General features: G+C 44.7%; 2 protein-coding genes across 2 annotated transcripts in view; one reads left to right on the top strand and one right to left on the bottom strand.

Annotated features, from left to right (window-relative positions):
- The window catches only part of ELP1 (elongator acetyltransferase complex subunit 1), a 33,699-nt gene extending 26,803 nt beyond the window's left edge, over nt 1-6,896 (top strand). Inside the window, exons 29-36 of the mRNA XM_026111161.2 lie at nt 130-192; nt 321-381; nt 1,282-1,395; nt 2,162-2,273; nt 3,553-3,680; nt 4,091-4,245; nt 5,313-5,391; nt 6,757-6,896. Of these exons, the coding sequence (XP_025966946.2) occupies nt 130-192; nt 321-381; nt 1,282-1,395; nt 2,162-2,273; nt 3,553-3,680; nt 4,091-4,245; nt 5,313-5,391; nt 6,757-6,824 (780 nt within the window). The 3' untranslated portion in view covers nt 6,825-6,896. The remainder of the gene's footprint in view (nt 1-129; nt 193-320; nt 382-1,281; nt 1,396-2,161; nt 2,274-3,552; nt 3,681-4,090; nt 4,246-5,312; nt 5,392-6,756) is intronic.
- A 3,139-nt stretch (nt 6,897-10,035) lies between these two features.
- ACTL7A (actin like 7A) lies at nt 10,036-11,268 on the bottom strand. The gene has a single exon (XM_026111162.2). The coding sequence runs from the start codon at nt 11,266-11,268 to the stop codon at nt 10,036-10,038; it is 1,233 nt and encodes a 410-aa protein (XP_025966947.1).
- Nucleotides 11,269-12,538: the final 1,270 nt, after the last annotated feature.

Here is a 12,538-nt window from a genome sequence, read left to right as displayed (position 1 = left end):
GCAGGGTTTGTCTGTGCTGACTGGGATACTGCTGTGTAGGACTGTGCATCTGGATACTTGCTACTTGAATGTCTTTTACCAGCATCAATAGAAAATAGTAAACAGCACGTGGTTGCTCTTTCTTTCCAGGACTATGAAGAGGCTGTTCTCCTGCTCTTAGAAGGGGCTCTCTGGGAAGAGGCTTTGAGACTGGTAAGACATTTCAGAGCAGGAAAACTAGAGTGAAAAGATTTTTTGGAATGCAGGAGTAGGAGGATGGGATCTGGCTTACATCATTAAATAACACCCTGTTTGCTTTTTTCCTGATCTTTGTTGTCCAGATTCACAAGTATGGTAGATTGGATATCTTGGAAACCAACTTCAAACCTGCTATCCAAGAAGGTGAGTCTGTGCAAGAATTGAAGACTTCTTTGTGCTGTGGAAGAAGAAGGAAGTCAGTACTGGTGCTGTGGGAACCTGCAGCACTCCACTGTTGCCAGCTGTGTGGAAGGCCTCTTTCATTCTGCCTAACTGATGCAGACTAGTTAGCCACATTTGGCTCTGCTCAGTGCAGCTTGAAACTCTGCAGTGTCATGGGCACTTCTTAGCTTAGTTAAGCTCCTTTTGAGCTTTCCCAGGGCTCACAATCACAGGCCACAATGGGATTTGTGTTTACAAGTCCATGAACAAGCAGGACTGTCCTTGTTCCAGAGCAAATGTGTGGCAGCAGAGCTCTGGGCAGAAAAAATTACTGTCTGTCCTAGCTTTTATGAGAATATCTTTTAAAGTACGATTTGATACCTATAATTCCCCCTTCACTCCAGAAAGGCTGTTTTGATGCTATTGAGGATTTTTGTCTCTCTAAGCATCTTGTGCTGTGGGCAGTAGGCTCTATGAATTGAGGTGGAGAAGTGTTTAGCCTGAGCCTACTTAAATGTAAAGAGATTGGCCACAGAGCTTTCTGTTCTTCTTTTATCACAAATAAGCTTTTGTTCTGTAGGTGTTTCTTCGGCATGTTAATTCAGTCTGCATCCAGGTGCATCTTGTTTAATGGACTCATCTGTTATTCATGTGTTCATATTATTCCTATTCATATGTTCATAATATGTTTGTATTCATATGTTATCACATACAAGCTTTGAATTTCCTTATAGTTAAGAGTCCTTTTGTGTGCTTTGCACCTGACTTCTGAAATTCTTGAAGGACTGTGCAGAATACTTACACTCATGTAGAGATGGTCTTCTAGTTCCCTTGTTAAGATGTTCGTATTCTTCTCTTGGACCTGATTTTCTCCTTGAGCAGCTCAGAAAAGTCAGCTGGTGTTCCTAGATTCTCAGAAAACAGCATTCCTGCGTCATAAGAGTCGACTGCAAGTGGTCCGAGAGCTGAAAGAGAAGGGCTGTGGGGGCCTGCAGGGTTGGTATTGAAATGCATATGACTTTCTCCAGCATAAGTAACTGTGTCTTTGTGATTTCCATTTGCCCTGTGGATCTGTGCTTTCTTCTAGCTCCAATGGTATCCTTGGAACCTGCTGTAGGTTTTTAGAATGGGCGTTTGTCCTGGTTAGCTTGGGGGGTGGGCATGCAAGAAACAACAGTAGAAAGCATTCTTCTCTCCCTCCATCCCCACCTTGTACTTGGATTGTGATTGTTTGACCTTGGTCGTTCTGTAAAGACAGCTGTATTTTCAGGGCTGTCTTTGTCACAGTTTTCATGAGATCAGAATGCTAATTGCACCTGAAAGCTCTTCAGAATGAGAAAACATTGTTTACACAGTGCCAGCTTGGTTGGGTCAGGCAGTGCTCAGCACATCCTATGTGCTGCCTACCCACTAGGCATGTTCTCCTGCCAGCTTACACAGCCTTGGGGAAGTTTTCTGAAAGCAGAATGCTCTGTCACGGTGCAGATCTGCTGCCCTTAGATTCTGTCTTCCCTTTAATTTTGGTGTTTAATAATTACAATCCTCAGCAGGACAAAGGAGCAGCATTCTTCTCACAATTGCTGTTTCTTTTCCTGTGTGCTGGCTGAGCTTGGCTGAGAGCCATGAGGCTCACAAGTGCCTCCAGGTAAAAAGACTCTGCCCAAGCTGCTTCTCTAACAAGCTACATAGATTACCCAGATAGAAAACTGTGAATAACTGTGGCCTTTTTCCATACTGTGACAGTTGTTAATGTGTTTTGCAGATTATGAAATGCCAAGTTGTCCAGAATTGGATCTTATCTCTGAAACCAGCAGTGTTGTGACAGCCAGTGACATGAACAGCAAATATTCACACAGCAATTCAAGAATATCAGCGTAGGTATCTGCCTCCAAATTAGGTGGTGGCTTTCCTAGCATCAGCCCTTGTTTTGGAGGGCAGCTTGCTCATGCTTGGCATGCTCCTCCTAGCAGCTGTGCATGCTTTGAAGCTAGTTTTAATTACAGTCATTTCATGGTTAATTTGGCTCTTATTGGGAGGGAGAGAGCAAAAAACGTCGGAATCTAGTAGTGCAGCAGGAACTGAGTGCCCATTTGAGAAGCCGTGGGCACAGACACTGGGCAGGAGCTGGCTTTGTAGGTGTCGGGCACGTCAGAATAGCTCGCTGTAGGAGGCTTAACATACAATGTGGGCATAGTTCCTCGAACATTAACAGTTTGTGCGCAAGGCTTTGCTCTTTGACTTATATTTTCCATTTGATAGGTGGGTGTTGTTGCTGAGTCTCATCCTGGTCTCATCCCCTTTCCACCCTGGTCTTTGTTGCTTTGGAATGCTGTTTGGAATAGGAGCTGCAGTGTGGGGTGGGGTGTGTGCTTGTGCTACAGGCAGGGGTGTTTTGCAGGAACACTTCTGAATTCTTTGTTTGAAACATCTGGCCAAGATACAGCTGTGGAAAAAGATGGGCTTTTTAGGGCACCTTCTGTAGCCCAGATGAAAAGAGGAAAAGAATACAGCCTTAGTGTTCAGCATATGTGGGTGGGTCAGAGGTGCGCAGAATCATCTCAGGACTAGGCAGGTAATACTGGCCTCTGTATTGTGGTTGCTTTGCTGTGATAATTGGCAGCTGAGCTGCATTAGTGCACAGCTTGTGGAGACAGAAATGAAATGTGGAGAAATGAAAACATACACAGCCAAGCAGACACCCTGGCACCAAACTGTTTTAGGTGGAGCTCTGCTTTGCCTACTAGTGACCACTGTCAAACAATTTACCTTACTTTGTGCTTAGAACAATGCTTAGCCCTTATTGGAACACAGAGCAGTCCCATTTGTAGTAGATGGACTGTAGGACAATTTCTCAGCCCAGCTACTGACTTTGTATACCATAAAGTATATTGGTTGAGCTGCGCTGAAAACATTCACGCAAGATGTATCAGTTTACATGCTGCCCCCTCTTAGTGGGGACAGTAAGGACTTGAGGAATAGCATGAAAATGAAGGCTGAAATATACACTGGCAGACCAGGAACAGGGAATAATGCTAGCTCCACATGAGGTGGCTTCCTACCCGAGTTTCTTGCACCTTGTTAACTTTCTTTTAAATCTGCCCTGTTACAGTTAGTCCTGGTGTGCGCAGTAAAATAAGCATCCTTCTTCTCCAGGCGATCCTCAAAAAACCGGCGCAAGGCTGAGCGCAAGAGGTACAGCTTGAAGGAAGGGAGCCCTTTTGAAGACGTGGCCCTTCTGGAAGCCCTGGGAGAAAATGTCCGTGCTGTTGAGACTGTAAAGGGTAAGACACTTGATCATCTTAATCCACTTGCCAGCTTGTAAGACAGTCTAAGCAGTGTGTTCCCATCAAGAGATGGTTAGGCTGAGGAGATGAACTGCCTGGCCCATCTATACAACTGTCTGTGGTAGACTTCAATTTAGTTCATCTGTGTCTATGCTGCAAGAAGCACCCAGGAGTGTGAGTTCTCCAAGTTTATATTCTTGGCAGCAGAGAAATGAGGCCTTGTCAGTACCATGACTGAGGTTTGCCTCACATTTGTACTCGGACACTGTGGGTGCTGGGTAGGAATAGAGAACTGCGGTTCTAATTCACTGTTCCCCTTCCTCTGCCCTGACACCAGAGCAACACAGCTATTTATTTAGTATAACTGTCTTAATTCCCACTGCCTGGGCTTTTGTTCCCTGCTGCAGGAGACATACACGTCCTTCTGAAGCAGCTTGTGCTGTTTGGTTATGATGAGCAAGCTGGGGAACTGCAGCGAGTCCTTGAAGAGGTTTTGCACCTGATGGAGACCTCGCTCCCAGAAATCTGGAGTCCAGAGCTGCAGCAGAGCTCTCTCAACCCGGTCCGTGCTTATCCACAATAACCCATGGTGCTTGCCATACAATCCCGAGTGTTTAGCCATGTTTGGCATTCTTCAGGAAACAATCCAGAATCTTTCTCTGGCTTACCAAATCTGACCTTTTCTGCGGAGGTCAAATAGGTGTTCTGTGCAATACATTATAAGAGCACTGCACCTTCTGAATCGTTATGCACTAGATATGCAAAAAGAGGCATAGGCTGTTATGTCTCTAGGGCTGAATTGCTACATTGGACAAGAATAGGTTTCATAAAGCTTATGTCATCTTGTCCTCGTGGTGACTTTTTCTTGTAAGCACTATCTTTAGCAATTTGTAAAAGATAAGAATATTGTTTTCTTTCTTAGGACTAATGGTTGAAGTGTTAGTGTAGCTTTTATGTACTGAAATAGTGGTTTTCCATCCTGATGCCATGATGTGAAAAGTCATTTATGACTACCAGGACCACATTTAATTTAGTCTGAACCAGTGTAGTATACAGTATATATTGCAAAAAGGAGATGAGTTGTCAAGCTTCTAGGCTTCAGTTTGACACACAATTAGGAAATCATAAGAGTTGCGTTAGTTCCCTTCCTGAGGAAATGTTTTTTTCTGATCCATGGTTTCTGAGCTTGCAAGGTGAACACAAGATATTCCCCAGTATCTTGTCCATAACCCCTGATCAGCAGGCATTTAAGGGCAGATTAAAACCTTTTCATGTGGTAGGTAGCTGAAGCTCTCCAGTGGACTTCAAATATCACTGGCCTTATTAAAAAAAAGTATTCCTGTCAATCTGTGCCACTTAATGTGCTGTGAAGGAGCTGGTGTTGGGATGAGGTTCTTGCTTGTGTGTGCTGAGAGGTTGTCCCGATGGAGCTCTCTCTTTCTGCCTCTGTTGAGCTTTTGTGAGAGTTTACGAGGCTTTGATCCCATGTTCCTGACACTTCAGACTGTGAGCTCTCCTGCAGCCAGCTGCTTCTGCTTTTGGAAACTGGTAGCAAAAATCTTCTATGGGCATCCCTGCTCTCACCTTGTTTTGTGCAGGTTGGAACATGTGTGTTGCTGCTTCTTACAGGTTCTGGGACCCAATTCAACTGCAAACAGCATTATGGCTGCCTATCAGCAGAAGAGGATGGTGGCTCCTGTTGTACAAGGTTAGTTTAGACTCTTGGTTAGATGCGGGTGCTAGAAATGTGAGTGTATCCAGTGCAGTCAGGCTCTGAGGTTCACCAAGCATTGCTAGTTGTCATCAGTTGTAGCATATCTTCAGCTGTAGGAGTTTCTTGCTTTTCTTTATGGTGTCCCCTCCTTCCTCCTGGCAAGTGAGTAGCCTTCTTAAGACGCTTTTGTTTTATTTGCCCTGAATTCCTGTGCTAAAACTATTGTCTGAAATGTGTTGCTGGCTTCCTGTGTCTGTAGGCTGTCTGTTGTAAGGGATTTGGAAGCTCTGTGGATAGAAGTGGTGTTTCTGAGGGATGTGTTAGAGAATTCCTCTTGTAACATGCTACTTTGATTGCCAGGCCAAGCTAGGCTCTTGACCTAGTCAGGCTATGATGCTTGGGCATCTTGGAGCCTTTGCAACTAATGCAAATGTAGAGCAGCTGCAGCTGTGCCCATCTCACTTTCACCTTCCCACTTCCCCACTAGCCCTACAGAACTGTGTTGAGAAGAAATCCTCTAACAAGCCACTAGATGTGACCCCTCCATTGCTACTTGTCTGGGCTGGCTTCAATGAGAGAAAACCCTGTGCCTCTTGTTCACACTATACAGAGCCAGCTGACTGTTGTATGTGATAGCACAGCAGAGATGTCCCAGCTACTGACGAATAAACTGGGTTCTGCCCTCTGCTGTCGGTTGTTGCCTTCTCGTTCTGAATGATATCACTTTATGGAGAGAGGATAGATTTGGTAGCTGATTTGCTTTGGCCTGAAGAACATCTGACTGACAAATCTATAAGACCCAGTTTAAGCTTCTACACTGAGTGTACTGGGTTAGTGGTCTAAAAAAATGCTTCTCCTATGTAAGGAAATGTGGGATGGAATGGTCAAAGATGAATGGGAAGCTTTGCAGTACCACTCTTGGACTCTCACATAAGGAGGGAGGGAAGGTGCAGGCAAGCCAGGTGGAAGGAAATGCATGGGTTGGTTTGTTTGTTTGTTTAGCTTTAATAGCTTATCTAATAGAAGTTGTTTCTTTGCCTCATTACAGAATTAAGAGTAACACTAAATGATAGAACTTAAAATCTTCTGATCTGGATGGTTTGTTGCAAATGTTCTTAGGTTCAGAAGACTCAAAGTCATGAGTTTAACATGACTGGAGGCCCCAGAGAGTGATTTCTGTAAGCAGTCCTGCTGGGCATTCTTCATCGCAGGCAGGTGATCAGTGGCTAAAGAGAAATGCTTTGTGTCTGAAACTTCCTTGGATGTAAAGGAGAGTATAGGGCAGACTAGTGGGTAGCTCCTGAAGAAGCCATATCACTGTTATCCTGTGTGCTCACTCTTGTCCCATTTGTTTTTCAGATCCAGAATTACTCATTCCACCAAAACTCAATAAAAATCTCCAGTGGAAGCTGCATCTTCTCCAGTAATTAAAAGCCAAGGATTCCTAGTGGACTCTGAACTATAGGTTTTCATTTAATTTCATTACATCTTTACAGAAACCATTGTTGTCCTGGCCTTTATGATACACCATTCTTAGGCTGTGCAAGTATATGGTCCCTCCAGCTGATGTAACTGTGACCCACTTGGTATCTTGCTAACAAGGACAGCTGCTCACATGCCACTGCACAGATAATTATGAGGTTGGTGAATAACAGGATGTGCAGCTCTGAATGCTGCTGCCTGAATCCAGCATCTGCCACCACTGTTTCCTCCTTTCTGGATGAAGCAACTCCACCACTGCCATATGAGCTACTTTCTCTACTATAGCTCCCTCTTGCAGGTGGTACTTGCCATGAGGACAGGTCACATTTTAATGGCTTAAGGAACTCAGCAGTAAACCTGTACTAATTCAAATTGCTGTAGTGGCTATACAAATGAACACTGGCTCTGCTGATCTGCGTTCTCTCTTGAAGTTGGATGTTGGCAATAGCAGATTTTCACCAAGATCACTTAGTGCAGCAAGATTCACTCTGATAAAACAAACAGCAGCTACTGCAGTGAAAATGGTGCACTAGGAAGATCTTAGATACATAGTAACATGAATAAAGGGGGGGGAAGTGGGTGTCAGTGTCACACACTGCAGGGTAACACTACCCAAATATATTTGACCTTAAAGCAAATACAGCTAATGTTGCCCAGTGGCACTGGCAGCTCAGCAGCTGTACCCTGATTGTACTGTGAGCTATTAGGGAATTGTTTCACCTGGAAAGTGATCTGACCTCACGCCTGAGAATGAATTTTTACCCCAGAATACTTCTGTAGAGGAGAAGGACAAGTTCTGGAGCTGGAACTCTTTCAGTGGCCTCAGCCCACATTCATGCTAGATAATTTTGGCCTGGCAGCTGTTGCGTTCAGTGCAAACCTCTTCAGTTATGCACTGTGGGAAAAATGCCAGCAAAATCAGTTGCTTCCTGTTTCTTTCAGGTAGCTGCAATGTGCACAGCCATGACCTGTATTGTTACTGCATGCCATTATCCATGTATATAGCGCTGCCAGAGCATTGTTTTCTTGGCAAAAGAACTACATGCATAGTGACTCTGTGGCCCATGAGTAGCACTGGGATGGCCATGTGGGCCTGCACTGTAGCTGCTGTGCTGCCTTGGGCTTGTTGGAGTAAAGTGGTAAAATTATCCATTTTCAGTGCTGCATGAAGCACAGCAGTGATCTTATTTCCCAATCTGACTTACATGGCCTATTCCACATGCTGCAGGGATGGCTTAAGCCTGTGGTCAAGTACTGTGGTTAAAATGGGAGAGAGGTTCTCCAAGAATAAAGCCTTGAGATAACAAAACACAAGAAGTGCTGCACAGGCCTGAGTGTTTTACTGCATCTGAGTCCTTAAAATGGTAATAGCACCTTTCCTTTTGGACAAGGTGGAAGCCATCTCTCAGATCTGATGAAAGGAGTGGCAGAGTCTGCCTTCCTTTCCAGGCTATGGCTCTGGCCCTCCAACTGGAATGTGACACTGATATTCCTAATTCCTGAAACTCCCAAAACTGTTGCCAGGAATTGCTCAGGTTTTGTGCTGCCTAACCTGTTTTTTAGAGAGGAATTCAGTCTTTAAAAGAATCCAAGAAACAGTAAAACTCCTGCAGGCTTTGTGAGATTTTATGCTTAAACCTAAACACTCCATTTCCTTTAATGTGTCTGTCTTGGTTCTTCTGCTTCTCCAACATGGTGATGGTCAAAGAGGAAGAGCCTCTGGTCTTAGATGTGTTTTACTTTTTCCCCATCAAGGATAAAGCAGTTTAAATCTTTTGCCTTCCCAAGGGAAGATCTGTCTTCTAAATCATTCATCTTTTAATTTCTCTCTGAAATCCATTATCTCCCTCCAAATCCCTTTGTTGTGGGTGAACTTTGACAAATGAGCAGTAGAGCTGGAACCAGCACCTAGTGTCAGTAAGTGCCAAGAGTCCAGTGCTCTTTGAGCAGCTTCTTTTACATATTTCACACATGGAGGGTATAATGCTTAACATCAGATTTACTTATTTGAAGATATTTGATGTTACATGGGGTTTTCACTGAGCAGTGATACAGCAGTATACTGAAATCACAGTACAAGTGTAAGTTATACTTAGCAGAATGTAGCGTTTGCAATATACAGTTGAGTCATAATAGAAATGTGATTCCCATTATTGATCTCTATAATATGTTCACTGTTGCAACGCTGGGCACCCCAGTCCCTGGGAAGAAATATGTGAGTTGAAACTAGTTCAAGCCTATTGCTTCGAAATTCTTTTGTTAGTTATTTCAGTTTTTATACCCTGTGTTGGTCCAAGTCAGCTACCCCACTCCATGCTGGTCTGGCTAAATCAGGAGGACATTCACACTCTTTTGAATAAGTGAAAAAAATTTACACAACTGGTTGATCCACTCAGCTGTGATAGAGTCAGTTGATCCATTCAACCACTACAGCCCTTTATCCAAGACAAAGGCCACCTCTGGTCCCCTTTGTGTTGAGATAAATTCAGCTTTCTTTGCAACAGCTGTGGTCAGTCACTCCCTATATTCTTCCCTGAGCTTCATGGGCACCTTGCCCCTGCCCACCTCCTTTGAGCCTTCTTCCATTGCAGGGGCTTCTTTGTGGGTCGTGGTGAGCCTACAGTGGGGAAGTCCTGCCTCCTGCTTCCTACTTTTCCAGTCACTGGATTTTAGTCTCTGCTTTAGCAGCAACCAGTTTATTTTCATGTGACTTCTACTAGGATGCTCTTTGGCTTTCTCAGCGGTGCATTTCACCTTGAAATTTGCTCTGTATTAGCTGTTGTCTTGACAGAGACATTGAATTTGCTTTTTAAGTTCTGCAGAGGCTCTTGCAAACTGATGAAGTAATCAGTAATTGAGATAAGACACTAAGGCAAAAAGATGCATTTAGCCCAAGAAATGCCCCAATTCCTGAGCAGATATGGCTATATGGAAGTATATAGATAGAGTGAAATCTAGCCCCCTGCTATGTGCTGTCCAGCTTCATCAAATACAAAAGATAAAAACAATTCCAGGCAAAAATATTGTGCTGCAATATAGCTGCTGCAGAACTCTCTTAATCTACTTTAATAACAGCAAGGGAGATGCTCTTGGCTTGATTCAGGTACCCTTTGTCAACACTGGTCTTTCTAAGGATGTGCTTACCTAGCATCATCCTCAGAAGCACTTGTTAAAAATGCAGGAAGGACCATGTTCTTCATATTCCCTCCTGTAAACCCAGAGCTCCTGGAAGGATTGGAGTGAGGCCAAAATAGACCCACCAATCCAGACAGAAGACATCCTTTGAGGGGATGCAGCTATGGTGAAGTGGTCATTTGGGCACATCCAGGCCAGTTCACTCTGGAAGGGGTCAGCAAAACCAGCCATCATAGTGCTGCCCCCACACAGCAAGATGTTCCCCACCAATCTTCTCTTGAGGTCAGCATCACACTTCTTGAGATGGGTCATTGTCAGCTGTGAAAGCCCTGGCTCCTGTGAGGAAAGTAAGGCTGGGCTGAAGAGTGCTTCAGCACACAGGAACCTCTCCTTGCCTATGGTGATGATTTGTCCATCCGGCAGTTCATAATCAAGTTGTTGTTTCTTAAGAGGCAACCTCAAGTCCTGCGCAAGGTCCAGAGAGGTGTAAGAATATTTTTCTTTAAGATCTACTATACTTAGCTGATCGTCTGTGAACTTGTTTCCAGACTCATTTAGTAGCTTCATGAGATAACATGTGATGTCCAAGCCAGCATAATCTACTCTCCCAGTAATACTAGGCATGATATAGCCTTCATAGATAGGAACCACATATGAAACACCATGGCCACTCTCTACCCCAAGAGCTGAGGTTCTTCCGTAAGAGTACATGGATAACCGGGACTGGTAGGCAATGTGAATAGCAGGCACGCAAAATCCTTCAAACATCATTTCAGCATATTTCGCCCTGTTAGTGGTAGGACTCAGGGGTGGGTCTGACACCAGAACAGCATTATTCTCTGGCTGAATCGTCATCTCTGTGTGGAAAATATATTCCCAAGTATCTTGGACACAGTTCCAGTCCACCACTATACCATGTCTTAATGGGTTGATAAGCTCTAAAGGTATGCTGGTGTTCTGAAGCTCTCTGCCAACAAAGGTTTCTTTTCGCTTAGCCGCAGTGTCCTGTATGTGCTTGCCAACTGTCGATGAAATTATGTGGGAAGGCCAGGGGTCCCCTGCAAAGCCACACTTAGAGTAGCTTGTGCCAATGTCTATGATTATGGCTTTCATTTCTTTCACTGCCTTGAGGCTTCCCTTGGCCACTGAAGCATGACTGTCCCCTTTAGGCTTTGAATGGGTTGTGGCTGGTGCTGCCTTTCTTGCAGAGTTTCCCCGTACAGCTGTAATTTCCTTACGGCTAGTGGCGAACATGCTGCTCAGTATTGCCCTTCCACCATCCCACCTGAGGCCAAAGCAAGTGCCAGTTACATGACTGGAAGCTTGGTGCTGCTGTTGATGTCACTGATTTACGACATCAGACACAGGCTTGGCCCTCAGGTCAGCAGAGGGTTTGCAGAAGCTAGTGCTCTGTATGCAAGTTTGTGACAACACAGACTTTCAGACAGCTGAGCACTGCTTTCTGTATAGATGGGTTGCAGATGCTCTGTGCTTCTCTTTGACTTACTCTGAGAGGTTTTGAAAGACATGGCACCTGTCCAGTGGTGCTGCAGAGAAACTGCTCCATGGGGATGGAGCACAAACAATGCGTTTAACTGTGAAGCAGCATGGATTTTCCTCTGGCCTGTCTCTACCACACGAGGAAGACCAGAGTCTGCAGTGTTTGCAATTGCTGTTAACCCAGAATAGTTCCTGCTGCTAAGCATTAAAACTGCTTCACCTCTGGGGACACGTGAACCCCTGCTTACCTACCAGGACCAGCTTTGCTGCCTTCTCACCCCCCCAGAGTAATACTACAAACTGTTTTATCTTGCACATCAAGAGCTCTGGGTGCTCTTTTGCTGAAAGCCATTTCACCCAGATGGCATCTTAAGTCAAAGATGGGCTTAGCAGGACATCAAGCTCTACACACTGATTCTGGACCCAAAGACAGAGTTCTGCTACCAGTGATCTGCTGCCTAGCCAGCATGTCACATCATCACAGTAGTCAAGAGTCATGCTCATCAAAGCCTGGATGTGGGGAAACACAAAAGCACTGGGTCATGCTACAGTGCAAACCTTGATAATGCATTACTCAGGGCAGAGGGGTGCAGCAAAGCTGGTCCTTGCATACTTTACATACATACACACACACACACACACACACACACGTATTCAGTACATTTTTGTGCATGAAGAAATTGGGCCTGCCACTCTTAGACCGTAAGCAATGACTGCTTTGCCACTGGGTAAGGGGCTACGCCTGCTCCACAGCTAAGGGAAGTTTCAGCAGCACTGAAATCTCTGAGCAGGACTGTGTCAGTGTTGTGGGGATGCTGTACTTTATGCTCTTTTCAGAACACTTTCACTATCTTCCCATGATGGTTTTGCTGTCAGCCCACCAATCTGTTACAGCATCACTCAAGAGACACTTCAGTGGTAGGCAGAGACATCAAGAGAAAGACCTCCCCAATCACAGTTTGTTTCTTCCCCTTCTGTAGTCAAACTTAAGTCTGGAAAAGCACCTAGACTTTTGAATTAAAAT

The sequence above is a fragment of the Dromaius novaehollandiae genome, chromosome Z (genome assembly GCF_036370855.1).
Source record: "Dromaius novaehollandiae isolate bDroNov1 chromosome Z, bDroNov1.hap1, whole genome shotgun sequence".
NCBI classification, from domain to species: Eukaryota; Metazoa; Chordata; class Aves; order Casuariiformes; family Dromaiidae; genus Dromaius; species Dromaius novaehollandiae.
Note: the sequence above shows the minus strand (reverse complement) of the source record. Positions and strands in the feature narration are given on the sequence as shown.